This window comes from Cydia strobilella, chromosome 1 (assembly GCF_947568885.1).
Source record: "Cydia strobilella chromosome 1, ilCydStro3.1, whole genome shotgun sequence".
Lineage (NCBI taxonomy): Eukaryota > Metazoa > Arthropoda > Insecta > Lepidoptera > Tortricidae > Cydia > Cydia strobilella.
The window spans coordinates 19,542,150-19,568,671 of NC_086041.1; the positions used below are offsets into that span (position 1 = coordinate 19,542,150).

The 26,522-nt window shown below is 39.5% G+C and overlaps 2 protein-coding genes across 10 annotated transcripts in view; one reads left to right on the forward strand and one right to left on the reverse strand.

Moving 5' to 3' along the window:
- LOC134746137 (endoplasmic reticulum lectin 1) overlaps window positions 1–8,880 on the forward strand; it is a 30,267-nt gene extending 21,387 nt beyond the window's left edge. For both annotated transcript variants that reach the window (XM_063680437.1, XM_063680429.1), the window contains 2 exons: window positions 1,001–1,163; window positions 8,532–8,880. In XM_063680437.1, the coding sequence (XP_063536507.1) occupies window positions 1,001–1,163; window positions 8,532–8,854 (486 nt within the window). In that variant the 3' untranslated portion in view covers window positions 8,855–8,880. The remainder of the gene's footprint in view (window positions 1–1,000; window positions 1,164–8,531) is intronic.
- Window positions 8,881–17,720: 8,840 nt separating this feature from the next.
- The window catches only part of LOC134746100 (CUGBP Elav-like family member 1), a 514,830-nt gene continuing 506,028 nt past the window's right edge, over window positions 17,721–26,522 (reverse strand). For all 8 annotated transcript variants that reach the window (XM_063680407.1, XM_063680363.1, XM_063680416.1 and 5 more), the window contains 3 exons: window positions 23,147–23,269; window positions 20,666–22,695; window positions 17,721–20,603 (listed from right to left, as the gene is read on the reverse strand). In XM_063680407.1, the coding sequence (XP_063536477.1) occupies window positions 22,424–22,695; window positions 23,147–23,269 (395 nt within the window). In that variant the 3' untranslated portion in view covers window positions 17,721–20,603; window positions 20,666–22,423. The remainder of the gene's footprint in view (window positions 20,604–20,665; window positions 22,696–23,146; window positions 23,270–26,522) is intronic.

Consider the following 26,522-nt stretch of genomic DNA (forward strand, 5'->3'; position numbering starts at 1 on the left):
AACTACACAGGGTTCAAAACTTTCTTGCTTGCAAAACATAGTTTCACATTCCTTCAAGGAATCCAAATACCATACCAAAAATAAACTGAATTGTACTGTGAATTTCTTTACATTGCGCTTTGCGTTTTTGATGTAAAATTTGACTGCTCTATAAGTCATCAACATATATTTAAGAACTGGACTCTTGTCGGTGGTGGAGCAGTTTCCATGTATGTCTGTCCTCCACCTTCTTGACAGCCTGATACGACATCACGTTGATTTTTTCCTGTAGGTGATCCATATGTACGCCCTTCTTAAAATCCCCTTTTTCCTGTTCGCTACAATTCTCCCTTCTATTATGCTTTTTAAGTATTAGTCGTGTCGTAGCAGACGCCCAAGTTTAGGGCAATTAAGAGAAAAATTAAGTCGAAAAACAAGTGGGTCTATCAACTATTTCTTGTTATTATTCTGTTTCTGTCCCATCAACTAGGGGACAATAGTAGCATATTTTGTAAATATAGGTAAATTATGTAATTTTAACCAAAACCAAACCAATCTAAAAGGCCTTTTCGCTTAATTTAAATTTCATAAGTAAAGGTTTAAAGAGTGACCAAGAGGACGTAACGTAACTATAGACACGAGTGAAAAAATAAAGTTGATTTACTGTACTACAGTAAAGTGCGAAGGCAACGCGGATAGGCCCCTAACCTCAAGGCACGAAGCCTTGAAATCCTTGCAACGCTCAAGATTCCACGCTACGCTCGTGGCTCAATTTTGGAAACTTTCGTTTGCCCCGGTATCACGAGGGGTTAAACAACAATTCAGCTCCCCTGTAAAACAAATAGCTAGGTATTTCAACTGACTGTCCTAAAGAACTTACACACATTGATGCGTGCAGACATGTCGTGCGCACATAGACACAACACAAACGATATCTGTCCCATGCGTTTCATAATAAACTCACATTGTTCAACCTTACGTTTGGGGCATAATATTCAAAATTGGATGAACTAACCTCCAGGGCACCGGGTGGTGGAAGTACGAGCTCTGCTACGGGCAGCACGTGGTGCAGTACCACGTGAACCGCAACGGCGAGAAGACCACGCTGATGCTGGGCCGGTTCAATGAGCAGGCGCATCTCGAGTGGATCAAGGAGAACAAGGCCAAGGCGCCCAAGCCTATAGGTAGGTTTAGTGCGGGTTGCACAACGCACAGCTGACTGACTAAGTGCCAGTTGCACCATCCGCACTTGACAGACTGATCAACGTCATCCGGCGCGCCGCGGCGGTTTACTATGAAACTTTCTATAAAATAAAATTTTGCGAACTCTTTAACGATGACAAACAGTTTGGTGCAACCGACCCTGTGTAAGGCCTGAGTTACACTCGCCCGAGACGCTCGGACGCTCGAGTTAGGCGTGCAGCGGGGCGGGGCGTGTGGCGTGCATGTTAAACAAATGCAAACGTATAGGAGCGGCCTTAGTGCACGCTCACTCACACGCTGCTCACATCACTTGTGAGCCCGACGCCACGCTGCACGCCCGGCCGAACGCTCCGCTTCGAGCGTCCACTCAGGCCTTACACTAACGTATCTTCGCAGTACTGTGAATTTCCCATAAGTACATTTTAGCGTTTTGACGATGGTATTTGACAACTAGTCAAATCAGTTTCTTTTTTCGAACTGTCAAAACGATTTTGCTACTATGGAATTTATATGAAACACTAGCATGTGACGTCACAATCAAATTGCCTACTCTTTATACTTAGTTTTATACGGGTTTTAAAATAGAAATTGTGTCTAAAAATAACTGCTGTCTACGTTTCTCTATTAATGGTTGGAGAGCCGGCAGTAAAGTTTCGAACCAACGTGATACCGCGATGAGATGCACAATGGTTTCCCATAAAACTGATGCTAAGTCCGAATTTGATAGTCTGCCACGGCGGAACTAGCCGAAAGTACAAAAAAAATAGCCACTTCCGGTGCGAAAAAGGGGGGGTCATTTAACCCATCTGATACTGCAATAAAAGCTATGGCATCAGTTAGAAATTTACGGGTAGATACAGAAAAGCGAAATCTGCCAGTATGATTCCTGCCGGAAGTGCTTGGCATACGCTCTCAAAGGTGACCATCAGGACCCCTAAATTAACCCATCTGATACCAGCATGAAACCAATTCCAGTCGGTAGATATGAACCTTCTCTTCAGGAATATATAAGTCTGCCAGGGCGCTTTCAGCCGAAACACCTTGACATACGAGATTATGTGGCGCAACATCCGCGGTACCCGTATAACCCGTATTTTGGAATTGTACATATTACGGACATTTCAAATACTGCAGGCTTATTAATTTATTACTCTATGCTTATATTTGTATATTATTACGTTATTAATAACACATATTTATAATAAATTAAGTTAAAATAAATTAAATAATGTGATTAATATGATTAATAGTCATTGAATTAGCTATATGAATCGTTTGTCTTTGTCTGTCATTTTGACTTATGTATTTGTAAGAAAAGGATAAAACATAATTTAACTAATTCAGGCTCGTAAAGTTTTACGAATAAGGTGGTATTAGTATTCATAGCTAAATCAGGCTTGTAATGCGACATAAAATAATTTTTGGTGGTTTCTTTTACGCTTGAGGCGTTTTTTCACCTATTTGGTGTATCTAATCACTATCTTATGTAGGGGAGAGAGGGGCAAGACGAGTAAGACGGGGTAGCGGCTTTATATGGCGACACGACTGACCAACCATCAGAATCCCGTTAACGCATGACGATGCGTCACCATCATAGCAATCAGTTCGCACAGTGACCGGCTAGACAAATGGTGTCGTTAATTATTTATTTGCAAAAAAACTGTTTTTGCCATATTCCTTGTTATTTTTAGGGTTCCGTACCCAAAGGGTAAAACCGGGACCCTATAACTAAGACTCTGCTTTCTGTCTGTCTGTCTGTCTGTCCGTCTGTCACCAGGCTGTATCTCATCAACCGTGATAGCTAGACAGATGAAATTTTCACAGATGATGTATTTCTGTTGCCGTTATAACAAACTATAACTAATTGTTTATAACACCTGTATTCATTACCTGTAATGCACACTTGATGAATAAATGATTCTAAAAACATAATAAAATAAATATTTAAGTGGGGTTCCCATACAACAAACGTGACTTTTTTGCCATTTTTTGCGTAATGGTATTATGGTACGGAAACTTACGTGCGCGAGTCCGACTCGCACTTGGCCGGTTTTTGTGTTTTATTTGGTTTGCGTTTGTTTCCTTATTATCACCAGCACATATATACTGTTAATTTATTCCTATGGCCCAGCAATCACGCCAACAGCTAAGGACTTGTTTGGTTTCAAGTACGGTTTATTTTACAAAAAACTTTCGAATTTCATTAGGCACATGGGGCAAGATGGGGTACATCTTGAGGGCCGTAGTTTTAAAGTGATAAACTGATGAAGAATTGCGGATTTGAATTTATTTATTCTTCAACATCAACATCAACATCAAACATTTATTCAGCAAATAGGCCACAGGGGCACTTTTACATGTCAATTTTTACAAACAATAAAATTAACCCAACAAACAATAAAATCAACAAGGGAAGATGGGGTACATGTTAGCTGTAAACACATTTTCTGTCTCTCAGACGACTTAAGAAATAAAAGTAAAACAGTTCGTGAGAAGTTATCAGACGATGGACCCAAAAGCCAAAAATTTAAGTTTTGTTTAGGCCCTAAATATAATATTTATATGAATCATTCTTATCTTGTCCCGTAGGGGTTCCCCATCTTACCATACTTGGGGGGCAAGATGGAGAGAAGGCACTTTTGGCCATTTTAATTTATTTTTAATTTAATTATCTAACTAGAGAGTTCCTAGTAAGTGTTGATTATGAAAGACTGATTACCAAAGATAAAAATAAAAATAACAAAAACTTAAAAAAAATTGCATTTTCAGTTTTATTGGACTTGAAACATTAAGTATCCCGTCATGCCCACCTCTCCCCTACATTTCTTGACGTTGACGCAAAACTGACGTAGTTTAACATTCAGGGTGTTGTTTTATAACACTACAAATTGAGATAACTAAGGTCTGTTTTTTTATTCCGTAGACTAAAATGACGTTTCATATGTAAGACATGACATTTCTTAGTACCACATGAAATGTCATTTTAGTCTACGGATTACGGAATAAAAAACAGAATATATAGGTAATCTATTGGAGTCTTAGTAATAGGGTCCCGTTTTTACCCTTTGGGTACGGAACCCTAAAAATGATTTAAAATGTTCATATTTGGATTATTGGTAAAAATCTTCCTTGACGTTGAAAATCCTGTCTTTTTACACCCGTTTACAATAAGTATGTAATAATAATAATTTTGTTCATTTTGGTAAATAAAGGATATTGTAATTTGAAATTATTGTATTATTTATATATAAGGTGCTAACAAATTAGCTACAGAAATTTTACGAGATGGTTGGTACTTTACACTAGAACAATTAACTTTTAATAGAAATTAAGAAAGTTTCTCATAATTTTTATTTTATTTACCGAACAAAATAAATAAACTATAATTCTATCTAAAAAATAATCATCATGTATTTAACTGCTTGTTTGTCTTAAATGTCATTGTCAACGTGTCATTTGATTTATCAGCGTGAAGTGGCCAGTTAAGTTTTATATTTAAAAGAGGTTTTAGAATCTGTTCAATGAGGTCTCATTTAATTATCTCATTAACAGAGTTTTTTTTACAAAGCAAATTTGTTTTCCAATTTTCTCAAAATAACATCATAAAACCTATAATGTTTCATACTTACATATACTTCAGGAGCCGAGTACTATCAACTGTAAAGATATCGGTAGCTAATTTGTTAGCACCTTTATAAGGCAAACAAAGAAGTACAAAGCCGTAAGCAGGTATTAAATTAATGCCCAAATTATATTGTGTATATTAATAAATTTGAAATATATGTTATTAATGGCATAAAAATATACAAATATAAGCATTAGGTAATAAATCATAAGCCTGCAATAATTAAAATGTCTGTAATCTGTACAATTCCAAAATACGGGTTCCACGGATGTTGCTCACATAATCTCGTATGTCAAGGTGTTTCGGCTGAAAGCGCCCTGGCAGACTTATATATTCCTGAAGAGAAGGTTCATATCTACCGACTGGAATTGGTTTCATGCTGGTATCAGATGGGTTAATTTAGGGGTCCCGATGGTCACCTTTGAGAGCGTATGCCAAGCACTTCCGGCAGGAATCATACTGGCAGATTTCGCTTTTCTGTATCTACCAGTAAATTTCTAACTGATGCCATAGCTTTTATTGCAGTATCAGATGGGTTAAATGACCCCCCCTTTTTCGCACCGGAAGTGGCTATTTTATTTGTAGTTTCGGCTAGTTCCGCCGTGGCAGACTATCAAATTCGGACTTAGCATCAGTTTTATGGGAAACCATTGTGCATCTCATCGCGGTATCACGTTGGTTCGAAACTTTACTGCCGGCTCTTCTACCATAATCTGCTGGTGCTTTATTTCATGCATGGTGTAAAATAATTGATTTTAAATACAGCTAAATGCGTTTAGGAGGTACAAACGAGATCGTTGCGAAGATAAATGGAACATATTTAAAACAGCCAGGAATAAATGCAATCAGACGGTGAGAGCTGCCAAACGGAGATATATCCACGACAGTATTGCATGTTCGTCACCAGCTGAAACATGGAAATTCCTAAAATCGATCGGCATTGTTAAACCTACTTGCTTAACTCCCTCCTCTTTCTCTCTTAATGACTTAAATTTACACTTCGCTAAAACTTTGCCTTTAAATTCCGCTACCTTAACCAAAAGTTTAACCTACATTAGAGCCTTGCCCTGTCTTTCTAATATAACCTTCTCACTCAATCAAGCCACTGACGATGACATTATTAAGGTGATAAAATCGATTAGATCGAATGCTGTAGGCCATGATGAGTTGAGCAGATTAATGATCGTAAGCATCTTGGAATGCGTTCTTCCAGTTCTAACATACATAATTAACTTTTCACTCACTACCGGAGTTTTTCCTTCAGCATGGCGGAAAGCCTATGTCATACCACTTCCAAAAGTTTCGAACCCCATTACACTAAAAGACTTTCGTCCTATTTCCGTTCTTCCGTTTCTGTCAAAGATTTTAGAAGCAATCGTTCATAAGCAACTTTCGTCTCATGTTTATTCCAATCAAATTCTCTCTTCTTTTCAGTCGGGTTTTCGCCCAGGGCATAGTACTTGCACTGCTCTGCTCAAAGTACTCGAAGATGTTAGACAAGGCATGGAGCTGTCTCAGTTAACGTTGTTGGTACTGGTAGATTTCTCAAATGCATTTAATGCGGTTAACCATGACCTTTTACTAGCCTGCCTAAGTCACTTAAATATGTCATCGTCGGCGGTTCAGTGGTTTTCCTCTTATCTTCAAGATCGCCGTCAATCAGTTCGTGCTGACCGAACCTTCTCTGACTGGTGTGATCTTTCTGCTGGAGTTCCACAGGGTGGCATTCTCTCGCCTCTTCTTTTTTCAATTTTTATCAATATGGTCACCCCTAACATTGGCTGCTCCTACCATCTATATGCTGACGATCTGCAGCTTTATACACAGGCAAACGTTAAGGACATGGATCATGCAGTCTCTATCATGAATAGCAATTTAAGCCATCTTTCTGCATGGTCACGTTCTTTTGGGATCGTAGTTAACCCAACCAAATGTCAAGCGATCGTACTTGGGAGCCCACGCATGCTGGCGTTGATGGATTTACATAGTGTAGCACCTATCAGGTTTGAGGATGTCGTGATACCGCTATCACCTAAAGTGAAAAATCTGGGTCTGATTATAGACAGTGGCCTTACGTGGGAACCCCAGGTGTCTGATGTATGTCGCAGAGTGACGTACACGCTGAGATCGCTTTACAGGTACAAAAACTTTTTGCCAATTAGCACAAAGATCCTTCTCGTTCAAGCTCTTGTACTTCCCACTATCGATTATGCTGATGTGTGCTACTCTAATCTAGTTCAAACTTCACTTAACAAACTGGACAGACTGCTCAACAACTGTATTCGGTTTATATTTTGTCTTCGGAAGTACGACCACGTATCAGCTTATCGTAAGCAGCTTAATTGGCTTCCTATTCGTGAGCGAAGATCTTTGAGACTGTTAGGTACACTTTACTCTCTTCTATTTGATCCCAATACACCAGAATATCTCAGATCCAAATTTAAATTTGTTACTGCTTGCCCTGGTGGTGTTCTCCGTCCCTCCCGTAGCCTTAAGCTTTCCATTCCCCCTCATCGCACTGGTTTCCTGACCAACTCCTATACTGTTCAGGCGACACGCCTGTGGAACGACCTTCCACTCAATATCAGAAAAGCTCAAAGTAAATTCACGTTCAAGCGTATGCTGCGCAAGCATTTGTCTGAAAGATGTAAGTAATGTTTCACAGTAGGTACATGTATAAGTATATATGTAGATATGTATGTAAGTGTATCATACAAAGTATATGTGTAGTTTATGATTTAAATATAATAAGTATACTATAATTAGTATTTAATTTGTAAATAGTAGGTAGTGATATCGTTTAATTATTTTCAAATACAGTACAAAGCCTGCACCAACAAACGTCTCTTTTTGGCCCAGTGGTTGACTGGTAGAGAATGCCTTAAGGCATTAAGTCCACCATTTGTACTTATTTTATGTGCAATAAAGTATAAATAAATGCCCTATATCTGAACTAAGCGGCTATGATCCAGCCAGACGTTAAAGTGCATGTTCAGTGCACCGTTCAGTGCGTCTATTTGCTGAACGCTTTGTCTTGTAGTTCCTAACGTGCGACCTAGCCATTAGCCATGGCAGGTGTAGGAAACTAAAGCGTTCGGGCTTTTTCGGCTCCGTTCGGCTCAGCATTGCTCCGAGCAATTATTAGGGTTGGCACAAATTGATGTCCCTTTGCATGTACGACCACAGATAAGATAATACCCTGAATTTTGACAACCCTAAATAGCCGAAAGGGATAGTACCATACATAAGAAAGGGACAGCATGATTCGTCCCTGAATCGCTGTCAAACTTTGGGTTTGTAGGAAGTTTCCTTTCTATACGGTAGTTCTATTACTTATTCTGTGGCCATGGTAACATCTTGTATGCAGGATTTACTTAAAATTGCACCCTTATACTCTTATACTCTTTATTGGCACACCTCAGTAAAAAGGTACCGCTTAAAAAAGTACAATTAATTAAAGATAAAGGCATACAACAGGTAGGCTTGTCGCTAAAGAGCGATCTCTTCCAGACAACTTTTGGGTAACGGAAACAGCGTTTTAATCAAATAGTACTTAGGTGTTGAGTAGGTAGTGAGTTCTAGCCTTTTGGCGCCAATCCTTGTAATGAATGTAATGATTTTGTTATTTGAAAATATTGACCATGCTCCACCAAGGAACATTTTGTAGGCAACGTCAACCGTAAAATTAGGTTTTACTATTTTACGGTTACTACTTTAATTTCAGGTCAGCGCACTTCTATAACCCACTTCTACTCCGGCGGGGACATCTGCGATAAAACCGGAAAGCCTCGGCAGACCGAAGTAAAGCTAAAATGCCTGGAAAACTCCTCGAGCTCAGCTCAAGTCTCCTTATATCTCCTAGAACCAAGAACCTGCCACTACATTCTCGGAGTGGAGTCCTCACTTATATGTGACATATTGCCGTATGCCGACGACAATGGAGTGATCAAGTCCAACCCGTTGTCAGGGAAGAGAGAAGAAGTAACTGAACCAAAGGAAGAAGGAGAAGTAAGACCGGAGGCGATGCCAAAACTAGGAAATGATTAGAATAAAGTATAGGACTAATTTGAAGATTTTTATTTAAGTTCATTTTACATGCCTGTACGTTATTTGTTTTATTCTAGCAAAGATAGATATAACTCTGTAATAGATAAGATAGTCTAAGGAAAAAACGTGCCTCGAAAATGAAGAAAATTTGATTCTCGATCAGATGGCGCCACTACCTTTGGCCTACTTTCGGATTGATGGCGTTGGACGGTTTCGTTTGTTATTAACAATTTTAACGCATATCAGTGAAAGAACATGGGTCAAAATCATATAAAATTAATTAATGCAAATAAAAAAATCATTTATCTATATATAAATACATTTTATCGTATTTTATACATCTTCATTTTTAGTTTTAATCATGTGTCGATAGATGGCAGTGAATTTACTGTGGTTACAAAATTTACTATGTCGGTACCGCTCTATCCTATTATATCCTCTTTGATTTTAGTAAATGACGTATAATGGGTTTTCAGAAAAAATGGTACCATTTACGTTTTTTCGAAAAGTCTCGAAAAGTTGATGTATTTTAGAAAAAAAGTAAATGGTACACTTTTAAGTGAAAATGCCCATTATAGTTGAGATCGAGAAGATTACCTTCATCTTTTACTAAAGTAAGAATGCTAAGCACGATAAATGTGCCATTTTTAATCAAAAGTGTACTTATTTTCGCTTGTCAGTAAGGCGCTATTTCCATATAGCTTCAATTAGAAATCAACCTTATCGACAAGCGACAATGTGGTACCTTTTGGTTGAAACCTGGTACCGTTCTTATCTCTATCGCAATTATATTGCTGTACCGCTCGCACAGTGGCATTGACCGTCGGCATCTTGGGCGGAACAGCATCTGATTTAATTACGCGTGTGCGAAAGAGATAGGAACAGGTTGGTCAATGTACAATCAGCGTCAAATACTTTTTAGCAACCAAAGTAGTCAAATAGTTCGGTACACCATATAAATATATTAGCCACGCTCAGTGTTGGCCGTAATTGTTAATTTTAATTAACCATTGATCAATTGCATTAACCATTAGTTCCGCCATTAACCAATTGCATTACGCACCAATTGCATTAAAGTTAATTCGGATTAAATTTTTGAGACGTGAACTTTAATGGCCATTGAAGTTAATCCGAATTAAAGTTAATGGCCATTAACCTTAAAGTTTCAAAAAATTAATTAGAATTACTCTCAATTGCATTAACGTCTAATAAAATTAAATTCGTGATATTTTAAAATGAGACAGCAAAATTACCCTGACTGAACCCTGGCAGTAGTAGCAGTACCTACTACCTAGTGGAATTCAGGTTTGGTGCAACATAGACATACGCGGTTTTGGTCATTTGAATCGTCTTGATGAGCACTTCGGAGAGCCGTACCCATGATAGAGCTGATGCTGAACCCTGGCAGTACATAGTGGAACTAAGGTTTGGTGCAACATAGGCACGCGCTGTTTTGGTCATCCGACTCGTCTTGATGAGCACTTAGGAGAGCAGTATCCATGATAGAGCTGATGCTGAACCCTGGCAGTACCTAGTGGATCTAAGGTTTGGTGCAACATAGGCACACGCTGTTTTAGTCACCCGACTCGTCTTGATGAGCACTTAGGAGAGCGGTACCCATGATAAAGCTGATGCTGAACCCTGGCAGTACCTAGTGGAACTAAGGTTTGGTGGACATATCAGTCAAATTTGACAGATTGACAGTTTTTGTCATTTTCAGTGAAAATTATCTTTTTGGGATAGAATTTAGCACCAAGTAACATTGTTAAGTGTAGATTTATACTATCTATCAAAATTGACATTTTGTAACATTTTTGATAGTTTTGGATCCCAGATCGAAACGGCTTGTCCAATTTTGATAGGACCTTCAACATTATTCATGGGATGGAAAATGTATCTGTCAAATCTAATGTATCTACACATCTGTCAAAACTGTCAAAATTGACAGTCATTTTTAGTAAAAATTAACATGTTTTGTTAAAGTTTGGTACTAAGTGACATAGTTTAGTATTGTTTGACATATCAGTCAAATTTGACAGATTGACAGTTTTTTTTGATTTTCAGTGAAAATTATCTTTTTGGGATATAATAGGCTATTTGACTAATTTTTGAAAATGGTTTTAATTGATTGTTTATGACTTAATAATTACACTACATTGATATTTCCGTGAAATTTCCTGTATTAAATATAAAAAAACAATGTTAAAGTTTATTTATTTTGAACTCGCCTTAAACGCTGTTTTTGCAAAGGGGCTAATCACGTGACACGTGTGACGTCACACGCGAGTAAACTCAGTCAATGACCTTAGTAAATCTTATGGTTTATGTGCATTGAATTGATTATTTCACTGTAAAATGGTATATAAATGGTGTATAGTGCCGCAATGTTCAAGTACGACTATAAAAAATCCAGATAAATTGTTTATTTCCGTTCCAACGAATCCCAAAAAAAGAAAAATGTGGTTAAAACTAGCGCGAAGAGACCCAAGGAGCATTTTAGCGCATACAAATGTTTTATGTGTGAAGACCACTTCGATGTAAGTAATATTTAACTGTAAATAAATATGGTAGTTAAAGCAGCGGATTTTGTTGTATTTAACGAAACAAGATCTAGGTATTTAATGTATTACTACATAACCTCATAACATAGCTCTTTCAGCATTAGTAGGTAGTTAGTAGCATACTTTTTCTTTCAAACTAAAGTGCAGTATGGAGATACTATTCTCGTCATCGTATTCTATATATATATCGTCGTCGTATTCGTATCATCGAAATCGAAATGTTCGTAAATAAACAGTTTCTACGTATACTCACACAGCTGTTTTTACATTTCTAAGATCCGCAGCATAGTAATCCGGATTATCTTTAAAGAAAAGCGTCAAATGTGTCAAACTACATTTTCTATCCCATGACTAATGTTGAAGGTCCTATCAAAATTGGACAAACCGTTTCGATCTGAGATCCAAAACTGTCAAAAATGTCACAAAATGTCAATTTTGACAGATAGTATAAATCTACACTTAACAATGTTACTCGGTGCTAAATTCTATCCCAAAAAGATAATTTTCACTGAAAATGACAAAAACTGTCAATTTGTCAAATTTGACTGATATGTCAACCAAACCTTAGTTCCACTAGGTACTGCCAGGGTTCAGCATCAACTCTATCATGGGTACTGCTCTCCCAAGTGCTCATCAAGACGAGTCGGATGACTAAAACAGCGTGTGCGTATGTTGCACCAAACCTTAGATCCACTAGGTACTGCCAGGGTTCAGCATCAGCTCTATCATGGGTACTGCTCTCCTAAGTGCTCATCAAGACGAGTCAGATGACTAAAACAGCGTGTGCCTATGCTGCACCAAACCTAAGTTCCACTAGGTACTGCCAGGGTTCATAAGGAGGATGAGTAATACATACTCAAAACTTTTACAAGTTCTGTCTTGCAGACCTTTGATCCCTTGGACGCCTTTATAAAATTATGATATTTCTTCTTGTTAATTGTTAATTTTCAATCACATTTTTAATTTTCATTAAAAATTGATTTAATTGTTAATGGTTTGTGAAGCCATTAACCGTTAGTTCGTTTTAATTGTCAATGGTTTGAAAATAATAATATTAATGGCCATTGATGTTAATGGTCACGCAAAGGGCAATGGAGAGAGCTATGCTCGGGGTTTCTCTGCGTGATAGAATCTTCTTCTTCTCGTGTCGATGGTTTCGTTCGTATACATTTCATATTAAGCGGGACCAGAAGGTAGCGACGCTTAACGCCCTGTCTGTTGCATTCCTCATATCTTGCTCGGAACATGTGTGCGGGTTCGCTGGGCAGGACAGCATGTGTCTCATCGTTTGGGGAGCCGTGCCACATACGCATAGGGTATCTGCGCCGTTTAGGCCGCCCCACCTTACCAAATTCTCTTTGCTGCAGCCAACTTGGGAACGCAGTCTATTTAAGGCTTTCCAGATCGGCCATGGTTGTTTGTATCCGGCGGGGAGCGTTTCGGCGGGACGGACGTAGTCATCGGGAGGTGCGCGAGTACTTTGCCAGTGTGCCAGCCGGTTCTCGGGTGGCGGGACACTGATAACGGTAGTGCACCGCATAAAGCTCTTTCGGCTCTTTAGACGCGACGGTGGTAGCTTGTGGCCGTGGAGAGGGTGTCTTGGGTCTTGCTCCTGCTTGAGTTTTTCGACAGCGCAGGCCACCTCCCTGCGGGTCTCCGGGGGCGCTATACCCGCCAGGGGGTAGAGCTTACTGAGCGGCGTGGGTTTCAGACAACCGGTGATCGTGCGGCAGGTGTCGTTGAGTGCTGAAGAAACTTGTCCTGCATGGGGGGAGCGGTGCCACATCGGGCATGCGTATTCACCCGCCGAATAGCAGAGTGCTAGGCCGGTTGTGCGGAGTGTGTGTGCAGAGGCACCCCAGTGCGTTGAAGTAAGTTTCCTCAGCAGGTTATTTCGTGTTGTGACCTTTTGGCGTGTCTTTAGGCAGTGACTCTTAAAAGACAAAGTTCTATCGAGGCAAATTCCCAGGTACCTCGGGTTCGGGCAATGCTCAATGTTAACGCCGTCCCAGATTATATTGAGCGGTCGATTTGCGTACCGATTTCGCAGGTGAAATGCGCACGAATGTGTTTTTGTAGGGTTTTGTTTTAGGCAGTTGGCTTTGTAGTACCTCGATTGACCGTCCAAGGCCGTTGACAGAGTTAATTCAGTATCCTCGAAGTTGTTGCTTTGAACCGCTATTGCCAAGTCATCCGCGTACGCGAACCGCCGAGTTCCGGGCGTGTCTGGCTGATCGTTAGTGTATATATTGAACAGGATCGGGGCCAGCACACTTCCCTGAGGGAGTCCGTTTTTTTGTGGACGCCAGTGACTTTTTTCCGATTGCAGGTGAACTTGGAATCGACGATTGTGGAGCAGTTCGCGAAGAATGTTTATGAAGCCCACGTCCTCAGTCATGCCGCCAACCTTCGAAAGTAGTCGTTGTATGTTCACCGTATCATAGGCTGCCGTTAGGTCCACAAAGACTACGCCCGTTACCAAACCGAGCTCGAAACCATCTTCTATGTACTGTGTGAGTTTCAGGGTTTGGCTGGTACAGGACTTTCCCGGCCGGAAGCCTGCCTGCTGTGGAATCAGGAGCGGGTCAATGACGGGAGCAAAGCGATTTAGGAGCAGGCGTTCGAACAACTTATAGGTGTGACACAACAGGGAAATGGGACGGTAACTTTTTGCATCTGACGGATCCTTTCCAGGCTTGAGAAGAGCGATGACTTTGGACTTGCGCCATGCCTTTGGTATTTTGACCGTCGACAGGCAGTTGTTATATAAGTCCAGGAGCCAGTTCGTGGCTTTCGGCCCAATGTGTTTAATTTGTTCTACAGTCAGGTCGTCGACGCCTGCAGCTTTCCCATTTTTCAAGGTTTTGATTGCGGTCTCGAGCTCGTGGAGAGTAAAAGGCTTACTAAGATCGGTGCAATTCTGTTGCTCAGCGGCTATTGGAGTCAGTTTTGGCATCCGATCAGTAGATTTGCCGTTGAGCAAGAGTTGGGTTACTACTTGATTAGCTGTGACTTGGCCTGGGTTCTTTGGTGGCGGTGGTTCACCTGTGAGCTTTCGCAAATTAGACCATGCTTTCTTGCTGTTGTGAATCATGTCTGTGTTGGTCATTGCTTCGCACCATCTTGCCCTTCGGTCCGTAGCTATTTCCCGCATCAGGTGCTCCCCAGCCAGTACAGTGTCCTCCGAGAACGGGTCGCTGCAGTACAGGGATTCGTATGTCTTGAGGAGTTCAACGGAGGTCGGATTGAGTCCTGGAATGTGACGGGTTCGACATCCTCTTGGTATAAACCGGCATGACACGTTCCTGACGATCTTGATAAAATTGTCGTATTCTGACGCTACTGGTGGCAGACCATCCAAGTTCTTATCCAAGCAGCTAGAGAACTCATTCCAGTCAGCCTTTAGGAAGTTAAAGCGGGACTATAACGAGTTGCACAACCGCTTGGATTCGGCACATTAAGGGTCTGTGTTGCGTTCTCGGGATCGGTTTACAGACTATTTTAATGCACTGTGAACTTATCCCTTCACTCGTGAAAATTTAATCAGGGTTGTAGCCCCGCTTCCAGCGCCCGCTGTTGAAGGAGGAAGGTAGTTTCGGGTTATGCAGGAGTGTCAGCCCGTTCGCTTCTGCCCATGCCTCCACTTTTTCACCATCCGGGTTTGAGTCTCGGTAGCCCCACGTAGTACTGTGGCTGTTAAAGTCGCCCATAGAATCAGAAATGATGATATCCGCAGTAGAACTAGGGTCACCGACATATCTCGCAGAATTGCAAACCTTAAGTGGCAGTGGGCGGGGCACATTGCTCGCAGAACTGATGGCCGGTGGGGCCGGAAGGTTCTGGAGTGGCGTCCGCGTACCGGACGACGAACTGCCGGTAGGCCTCCAACGAGGTGGAGCGACGACCTGGTGAAGGTCGCGGGAATTCGGTGGATGCGAGCGGCACAGGATCGGGCGGAGTGGCGAGCCTTGCGGGAGGCCTATGTCCAGCAGTGGACGTCTATCGGCTGACATGATGATGATGATGATGTTGATGATATTATATATATCGTTGTCTAAGTACCCACAACACAAGCCTTCTTGAGCTTACTGTGGGACTTAGTCAATCTGTGTAAGAATGTCCTTAATATTTATTTATTTATTATTTATTTATTTAGGTTCTAGGATGCAAACTCTGCCGATGGGAAGCTTCAGAGAACAGCTCATTGTGCAAGTTGTAGAACACACACACACAGAGTCAAATTGTCTTCTTACTTAAAGATTCAATATCGTTTGTCAGTTTGGAATTGTCGATTCCGATTCGCACAGCGCGCCTTTGGACTGATTCGAAGGGTCCAAGCTGGCACAGGGTGGGCTGAAAATCGCCTTTTATAGAAATAGAAACTAATTTTTTAGTGTTTTTTTTTTATTGAAAGAGTTGTCCGTTGGGCTCTGGCCCTCTGTCTCTTCAAAGACCTGTCGACCCACAACACAAGCCTTCTTGAGCTTACTGTGGGACTTAGTCAATCTGTGTAAGAATGTCCTATAATATTTATTTATTTATTATTTATTTATTTAGGTTCTAGGATGCAAACTCTGCCGATGGGAAGCTTCAGAGAACAGCCATTGTGCAAGTTGTAGAACACACACAGAGTCAAACTGTCTCCTTACTTAAAGAATCAATATCGTTTGTCAGTTTGGAATTGTCGATTCCGATTCGCACAGCGCGCCTTTGGACTGATTCGAAGGGTCCAAGCTGGCACAGGGTGGGCTGAAAATCGCCTTTTATAAAAATAGAAACTAAATTTTTAGTGTATTTTTTTTTAAATTGAAAGAGTTGTCCGTTGGGCCCTGGCCCTCTGAGTCTCTTCAAAGACCTGTCGAAGAGACTCAGATATGCCACAGGAGACCGAAGAGCTGGCGCTTCCTCGCTCTGCGTATTAGTTTAACAATCCAGCGAGGAAATGCTGCCAGCGTTTTCGGTACTATGCCGCATTGGCCTTTTTTAGAATTATTATAGATTCAATTATTTTTTTATGAAAACATTTTAATTTGTGTTTTTTCAAGTAGACACAGACCCACTACTATTTAAACTGTAAACTGAACCGATTTATTTAAATTTTAATTTTAGTTCAGTTTTTAATTATAGTGTTACATCCCAGAACAAATATAAGTGAATTTGGTCGGGAAAATAATTTATTATATTTTAAAATTTGTATTGGAATTTGGAGCGTATGGGAATAATGGGATTTTCCCTGGAACTAACAGGTAAACCCTAAATAATCTAATATTATCGCAGGTGTTTACAATGACAATTATTTGTGATTTTTTGCCATACTTACTTAGAATTTTTGGAGTAATATTTTTTTTACTAAGAACTACTTCAACTTACTATTTCAACTGATTAAAAAACTCACCTGAGGCCAATTTTTAGTTCCAAAGAAAATATCATTACTTATTCCCATACGCTCCATAACCTCCTAAGGCCCAGCCATACAAATGCAAAATCTAAAATTTGCCACTGAAATATGAACCTATAATGCAGGGAATAGAGTTGATTTTGATTTGTTTGAAAATGTAACGAAACAAAAGAAATGCGACTGTTCCAATTGCATAGGGTTTAAATTTCACCGAATTGAAGAAGTACTATAGGTAGGACCTTGGACCTTAGGAGGATAAAAGAACTTCGAAAAAAATGACAATAAATTATTTTCCTAACCAGATTCACTATTGTGTATTCATTCTGGGATCTAATCACTAACACGGGACACAACTCAGGAGCACACTGCTTGAGCACAAATGCTGGTATGCCATCTGGCCCGCACGACGTATGAACGTTCAAGCATAGAAACTCCGCCAACTTCTGGCATAGAGTATTTTTGCACCGCGGGATGATGGGCGGTGCGGTGGGGCGCTACAGTCGTCTTTCAAGGTCGAGTTCGAGGCAAACAATTACCTAAATGATCGGCTTTCTCTTTTGCGCTGTGGGCCAGATTTCCATCAGCATTTCACAGTGGGGGTAAATACGACTGACAAGTTTTCCTGCTGCCTTTGGCAAGCCGGAGGGGTAGCCTTTTGCCCATTTTGGCGCCCCTTCCTTGGACGGCGCCCGGGGCACTTGCCCCCTCTGCTCCCCCCCCCCCTGGTTACGCCTGACTACATGTGTCTGTGCGTTCGTGTATGCGTGCGTGCGTGCGTGTGCGAGAGTCTGTTAATTCGTCGCATGTATGTATATACAACACTAATTAATAAGGACAAGATCCCACATCAGGTGGGAACGCAAACGCCTACCTGTTCATCATAAAAAAAAAGATCAGTAACGAAACATTTTGTTTTTTAAACTTGACATTTATTTACATTCATATCAACAAAACAGGTGTTGTATAAAACAGTTCTTTTATATTAATTTTTTACCATTGTATACTAAAGAAGGTGCCTCGAAATAGTGTAAAAATAACTTTACGTCCGTATTTTAGGATATGCTGACATGGTACATGTAATATGGACTTAATTATTCTGTCCTATTTATGGGTCGATTTAGTGTAAACTCATTTTAGTAGGGTAAGTAAGGACAGTAAAAGCCTGTGGCGAAATATGACTAGGAGAGCCGACCCCAAATAACCTTCCCAGGTCCAATTCGTCCAGGTCTTAGCAACTAGGTTAAGTAATATATCATTTTCGTGTAATTTAGGGACGAGGAATTCATAATTGAAATAATTATTATACCAGTCATGCAAAAAAAATAGTGCAGAAAATGAAAATGTCATGTAATTTTTTGTGACAATTTTGGCTGTTACAATCATAGTACTTATGGCGAATAACACTAAATAAAAAATGGGGTTGGCCGATCGAAATAATTAGCAGATGGCGCCAGCATAGCTTGCCCTGTCAATCCCTAGAATTGTGTCAAATTTTTGTTTTTTTAATGTCCTGGATGCCAGCCCTTTAAGCCAAATCTCATAGAAAAAGGGGCAAGCTATGAAGGCGCCATCTCTGCAAAACTTTGACAGTTGCCAACCATTGGATAATGTTGCCCATTGGGGGTGTTTGTATTGTATGATTAAAAAGAAAAATGACAAATTTGTACCTTAAAAGGGCAAAACCGCATGGGAAAATCATTAAAACATTATATTTTTACTTTTAAAATGCCAAATTCAGTAATTTTGAAAAAAAATTTAATCTTGGCCATAGTTCCATTTGTATGGAACTATGGCTATATTCATACATTTTTTGTACGAAAAAATGTATGAATGCCTACTTTAAAGTGATATTTTCTAAAATGAAGAATAAATGGGCTACATTGTGCAATTTTTTATTTAGTGCAAAATGTCATGTAATTTTTTGTGACAATTTTGGCTGTTACAATCAGTGTGGACTGATTGTAACAGCCAAAATTGTCACAAAAAATTACATGACATTTTCATTATTTGCACAATTTTTTTGTATGAAAAGGTATAATGGTTATTCCAAAAATGAATTCCTCGTCCCTAAATTATACGAAAATGATAAATTACTTGCCCTAGTTGCTAATATAGCATAAATTGGACCTGGGGAGCCGACCCTTTCCCCCTCCCTTTTTGGGGGGTATGCACGGTACGATCTCGTACTCGTACCGGGCCAAATCAGCTTTGTTTGACCTAAGGAAAAATCGTGCCAAGCGGCATCGTCTGAGAAAAAAGTGCATACTCAAGGCGCTTACTTACCCTACTAATTACAAAAATTAACTAAATTGAATGAGTACTTCATAAATGACGGTAGGTATACAATAAAGCTGACAAGTAACAAAATACCTGAAGTTAGCAGTTACCTATTTTGTTTTGCGTAGTCGTTCTGGATTTGGACAATTCTTATAATTATTGAGCTCTATCAGTAATTCAGGATAAAGAAAATAAAATTTTGCTCCCAGCATCGTCAGGTTGAGCTACCTGTGTGGTTGGCAACTACTTACACTTCATCAGTTTTGCATAAAGTTAAATTAGTTACAAACTATTAGACTAATTCTTAACTGACAATAGTAAACCTCTTGTCTCTGCAACAAGGTTTATGAATTGTTAGACGACGGGTGGCATGTTTAGTAAATCTCACTAAAATCATCTCATTCTTAAAGTGCTTGCAGAATAAAATTCTAAACAAATAATGGAGACACATTGGCTGCTGATGGAGTCAGCTGCAAACTTGCAAAGTAACCCGGCATCACATTTTCTCGTTCTGTTGCTTTCATATTTCATGCATATGGAACATATTTGGCCATTTTCTCATTTCTTTGGCATGTTTTTTAATCAAGGAAGCGAAATATAATTTATCACGGCAACACATACAAAATGCTATTTTGTCAATTTTTTAAATATCATCATTTTTAAGCGCAATTTCCATACATCTAAATAAAATAAAATAAATAGATCCCATGGCTGATCTTTTTATCTAAAACGAAGAACAATGTTATCATGGATGGAAATTGTAATGATGTCTATTATTTCGCTTCGTGCTACCTCTCAAATTTTCCCACATGCATTAGTAAACTTCAATGTCGGACGAACACAATATATTTTTAAATGTCAAATACGGATTTGTATAACGTTATAATCATGATTACAAATGTTGGCTGTGAGTGTTTTGGCGGGAGACTCAGATGTAGCACCACTACTATACGAGAACTGAAATCTTTATTTCACATTCAAAGTCCAAAAGGCATTTATTATGCACAACAACAATGAGGTCTCCCTTATATATACCTAAGAAATATTAAGTAGGTAAAAAACCCTCCACACTAGCATTTTTGACAAGTATGACAAATCATACCTATAAGTTAACACTGATCTTGTGGTCGTGTCCCATTTTTTTATTAACCTACCAAAACGTTAAAATAAAATTTAAAGAAATACATTCCCCTAATAATAATTTATCTTACAACAAGAAAAAAGAACGACAAAAAGCTATAATCATGTAAGTTCCACGGAACCCTAAATAAAGGAATCACTAGACAATGACTGAATCACTAACTGCAACACCTACAACGGAACTTATTCAGTCTAGATATTGTCTTTTTTCAGACATCAAAACACGACTAAATTAGAGTAAATAACTTATAAACCATCTTATAATCCTCGCTTTAATATATAACACTCAACTAAATTTAATTAAGCTATTTCAAAGATGATCTACATCAGTTCTTTAAATGACAAAAGTAAACACGTAGAATATAGTCTGCATCTTCTCAAATGATTTTTTCGCCAAAGACCATTTGAGTAGATGCAGACTATAATAACTATTACGTCTATAACTTAAAGTGACAGGTTAGGTACTTTACATTTTAAATTGGTCGTTTGTGGGTAGTTGGAACATAACGCACCGGCATAACTCGAATTAGTGAAATATCATTTACACAAGTAAATAAAATACGATTATGATTCTAACAAGTTAAAATACTCTCATGAATTACTTCCTTTTGCAGGCTTTAACTTACATCTTGGAGTTATTATAATTAAAGGAAAAGCATCTAAAATTACAAAAAGTGTAAGAAGTTTAATTATATTATTATAATAACGTAGAATATAAAGAGAAAACTGTGCCAGTGATATAAGAAGTGAAATGTATTGGCAAACAGTTTTAAGTACCTGAACCCATGTTACGGGCAATGAACATAATAATGTCGCCGAGCTATCTTCTTCAGAATGTTTTGGTGCTCTAATGGGCGATGTTCGAATACCAAACTTACGTACGAAAATATTCTAAATATAAATACTTAAACCTAATAAAATTTTGACTAAAGGTCCAGTGTTCGATGTGTTAAATAAAAGACTAATGGGATCATGGTAAAACGAATCCCCGTAATGGGTCGTCAGTAGTACGCCGAATACAGCCTAGACGGTCGACCAGTAAACGGTTCAATTGAATATCTATTTACAGATAAATTATGTATAAGTTACACACAGGGGCGACATATTCGTTCACTCGAAAAAGCCCTTTAATAAAGATTAAAAAAAAAAAGTTACAAACAAGTACGACAAGAAGGAACAATTTACGATTTGAACCTACTAGATATCTCAAATATCCACACGCTCCCGAATATTTTCGAGTGAAATGAACCTTTTTCTTGTGAGAGCCATTTAACTCGTGGTCTAAGTCAGTATTATAATTTGTGTTTAGGTGCTCAAATATGACGGAAATTAAGAACATCATCGAGAAAAGTACAATGTATAGACATTTCATGATTTGAATAAAACATTTGAGATATCTTAGATATCTACTACGTAATATGAATAATTCACATATTTCGGGTCAATAGAGCGATAGAAACGTTCACGGTAGGCAGTCTTATAAACAAAATTACAAGTTTAAGTACACTATTGACAACAAGTCAGGTAAAATAAATACATTGATCACTTTGAGATCGATTCGTTACTCTAATATTATTTGAAGAAAAACTGCGTAACTGCAATGGCCACGTGGATTACTTTAACACAACAAATTATATCGGTAACACAGAAAATTTATATAACGAAGAAATATCTACTTAAGTATCTAAATATAAAGTTGTTCTATAATATGACGAACAAAACAATGAAATTAGCAATACTCATTTGGTAGTTCCGGCGTTTGTTCACCGGTAATAAGCTTTGGATGGCAAAATATATAGGTATTTTTAACACGTACGTAATTTGAGTTATTCCATGAGCGTATGAATCGACACTGTTAGCTCGGTAGGTACCATTTCTTTGGTGCATAAAGTATCGCTTGCAAAACGCGCTGAACTTACGCTTAAAGTGACTAAAACTTATAAGTTAAAAAATATGAATAAGTAATAAACAATTTGGGGAATACTTTGGAAACGATAAATCCTTTGACACAAACCTTAACCTTATACTTATTAGTTAACAACTGTGCACGTGGACTCGCGTTTTCGTACGAACCTTATCTATCTGTCAGTTCAAAGTGCACCGATTTACATCACAACAAACGTTCAAATACTTACAACCTTTGCATAGTTTTTAGTTTTTTTTAAACAATCACTAGGAACAAGTTGTCTATGTTTAGTACGGTCTCGAGAGTTCCTTGGAACGTTTCAATTGAACTTTGAGTCTTTTTGTACCTATTTGGAAGCCATTCATGGCTTGTATCGCGGCCTGTGCGGAGGCGGCGTTGTCATAGGACACGAAGCCGAAGCACTTGGAGAGGTTGGTCTGTTTGTCTATGAACACTTTGGCCGAAATTACGTGCCCGAAAGGTAAAAAGGTCGATGCGAGATCTGTATCGGTGAACTCCTGCGGCAGGTGGTATATGAACAGGTTACCGCCTTCTGGACCTGCAAGAAAAAGCAATACTCGTTACCATCATTGATACATTCTGCTCTGACCCTAATTAATGGAGGTAAAATTAAACGTACCTACATTTTAATATTTACTAGCCACGACACGACCCGCCCCGGCTTCGCACGGTTACACAAAACCTTAATAAATTATACACCTAAACCTTCCTCAAGAATCATTCTATTCATAGGTGAAAACCGCATCAAAACCCGTTCAGTAGTTTTTGAGTTTATCGCGAACGCGGCGGGAGACTTTGTTTGCCTAATAATGTATTCATTTGTATAGGTACCTACATGAACTTACTAAATAACTACATAATTAATTTTGGTTAATATGCATTAGGATACCACTAAAACCATGGAAAGAGAGCCTTGAAACACTGAGAAAAAACTACTGACAAACAGACTGACGCGTGACGAAATGTAAGTAATAGGTATCGTATCGTACCTTCGACCTGCTTGCCCGCAGCTGCGGCGGCGGCCGAGCCGAGCACGGAACCGAGCGGCGCGGCCGCGAACGCGCTACCAAATTGCGCCGCGTACGCAGAGCTCAGTGGCTCCGCTGTAGACCCTGTAAACATTAGGCTCCTTATTACACGTTGTTCACAGTAGAGTGTAAATTAATAATATATACTTCTGACTAATTTAAGTAAGATCTAAATATGACGTCAATTTAAGAATAAAATGAACCTTATTACCAAGCCCTTCAAACGCGATTATTTTAGAGTTTTTTTAATATCTTATCTTAAGGAGATATCCCACTACTATTCTCTTCTTGGCCAGTGCTTATCAGGAGTCCATATTACTTCGGTGTCTGTCCGTCTGTCGCAGGCGTTTTTCTTAAAGACAGTTTGTCATAAAAAGTTTTTTTATTAGAATATTTAGAATAGGTGATGAATTAACAAACAAAGTGACGAACAGGCTCATATTACAATCTCTTTCACTCTTGCTATGAGCATGCACGTACGAAAGAGAAGGATTACAACCCCGGTCATCCGTGTAGTTACTGTAGTTTGCGGATACCTAGGTAATAAAACATTACTCTGATTAAAAGGAATTTGGGTTCAAATTAAAATTAACCAATATATATTATCATCATGTAGGTAAATCTGCGGCAACAATTTATAACGCGAAACGAATAACACGAATTTAAGGTTATTAGTAACAACACATAAAACACCGCTTTATACGTATACTGCTGGCGGCAAAAGGATAATTTCATGCATTAAGTAATTACCCTTTGTAGATCAAAGGTCTTCTGCCTACTCTTCATTTATAAAGCAAGACTTAAAACGATTTATCACACCTCTACCTAAGTTATTAAGTTTAATATTCTCAGTAAAGTTTATTAAACATGTCTTACTGAACTCTATTACGTGGACATACAATTTGATAAGTTACACATACGGAAAACATGTACCATGTCCTTGGTTATGCTACTAGGTGCAATAAGGAAATTATGTATGAGAAGCTTATGCTTTTTTAACTTTTAAGTACCACGGTACCTTTGTTATCTCAATAGGTTTAAAAAAACAACCCTCTTTTACCATATCAGTAGGTTAATAAATTCATATGTAGCTAATAGGTACTGTCCGCATCAACTAGCAACTAGGTAAGTAGTGACGACCAGTGGCTATTTGATGCTGACTATAGTGACTATATAGGTACAATTAGCTTAATTGGGGCATTTTCTATGAAAAGGGACCTTATTGTCGATGGCGCTTACGCCGCACAGCGTCCCGCGGCATTGTATTTATATCGGAGCATCGTTAATAATGTCGTAAGCGCCATCGACAATAAGTACCCTTTCTATAGAAAATATCACAATTCATTTGTTGATCGTGTGATCACATTGTTTTAGTTTTTGGTAAAAATATAGGTATGTTTTTGGTAAAAATATAAGTATGTTTGTGGTAAAAAATATATGTCACAGCTACACAGTAGATTATTATTAAATAAATATTTATTGTACCTTATTTTGTTATGAGTAGGAATGTCGAAAAACAATAATTGTGTCTCTAAAATAGTTACATAAGTACGTAGTAAATACTTGGCATTTCATTATAAATGTAAATGTTGACTCGCTTGACACCATCCCACGACAGCACTGCACTTAACCCAACAGTGTACAAAAAAATAGTTAGCACACATGCGAAACAATGGATTGTTAATTAACAAGAAACACGTTTTAACAACGCAATACTCATATTATTAATAAAAATAACAATCTAAAGACTAAAGCCACACTCTAGAAATAAAGATTTCAGGCTTAAGCAAAATTATAAAACAGTTAAAGAAATTCTTCTTGTAAGAATAAGGTATGTAGCCTAGGTATGTAGTACTGACATTGAGACCACCATGCAAGCTAACAGGGTAAGGAAGGTCCTCTCCACCAACTCGACTATTACCTTAGGATCCCTGCGTAAGCCAGACAACTCTCTCACTAACTCACGGGAGGAAGCGGAGCGGGTCCTGGTGCAAACACACTTCCCGGACTGCGTTATATCGCACCCAGTGAGTCTGGAGGAAGAGGAGACTACTCCGACAGAGGACAAGTGGCTACAGACACACGAGGTAATCAGCCTGCAACGCACGCGATGGGCCATAAACAGCTATGACTCCTTTAAGTCTTCAGGAATGGATGGGATCTTCCCTGCGCTACTTAAATGGGGCGGGAAACATCTCACCCTGAAGCTGACCACCGTTCTGCGCGCCTGCCTGGCTCACAGTGCAACGTCTACGCCGGGCAGCAGCCACTCCACACCATCTAGCCGTCCTGCTCCCGCTACCGCCTCTGCGCCGCGGAAACAGCGCGCCTCCGCCGTGCGCACGAAAGAGAAGCTCGCAGCGATGACGAAGCAACCGTCAAAATTCAAACGCTTAGCTAAACAAGAGCTCTCGCAAATACCGACCGCCAAATCAGAAAGTGATCTTCATACCGAAACCAGGTAAAAGCGGCTACTCGGATCCTAAATCCTTTAGGCCCATCAGCCTGACCGCCTTCATGCTGAAAACCTTGGAGAGGTTGTGCGACAGGTATCTGAGGGAGAGGGTGCTGAGTAATGTGCCCCTACATCCCAACCAACATGCCTACAGCCCTGGCAAATCTACAGAGTCGGCACTTCATGCAGTGGTAAGCAAAATCGAGGTGGCGATCAAAAGCAGGTCCATGTGATTAGGAACCTTCATTGATATAGAGGGAGCTTTCGACAGGACCAGGTTCAGCAGCATAACAGCAGCACGGAGCGAAAGCAGTTATGACCAAATGGATAAACAACATGTTGAGCCAGAGAGTCATCAAACTCGGGACAGGTGAGACACAACAGGCACTAGTGGCAAAGGGATGCCCCCAAGGCGGAGTCCTATCACCACTTCTATGGAACCTAGTGGTGTACGACCTGATCACTACACTAAACAACAATCACTACTACACGATCGGCTATGCCAACGACATAGTGATACTAACGAGCGGCAATCATTCAGGTACGGTATGCGAGGTTACCCGCTCTGCACTAGCCATCGTTGAGCGCTGGTGCGATAACAACGAACTCACAGTCAATCCACGCAAGACGGAGCTGGTTATGTTCACCAACAAACGCAATTTGGGAAACTACCGCCTTCCCAAACTGTTCAATACAGAACTCCAACTATTGCAGAGGTGTATTTAGGGCTAGGGGTAATACTCGACAGCAAATTAAATTGGAGTAATCACTTAAACGGCAAAATTGACAAAGCTACAATCGCATTCTGGCAATGTCGTAGAATGGTGGGTAAAACCTGGGGACTAACTCCCAGGATAACTCTATGGCTTTACCAGGCAATCA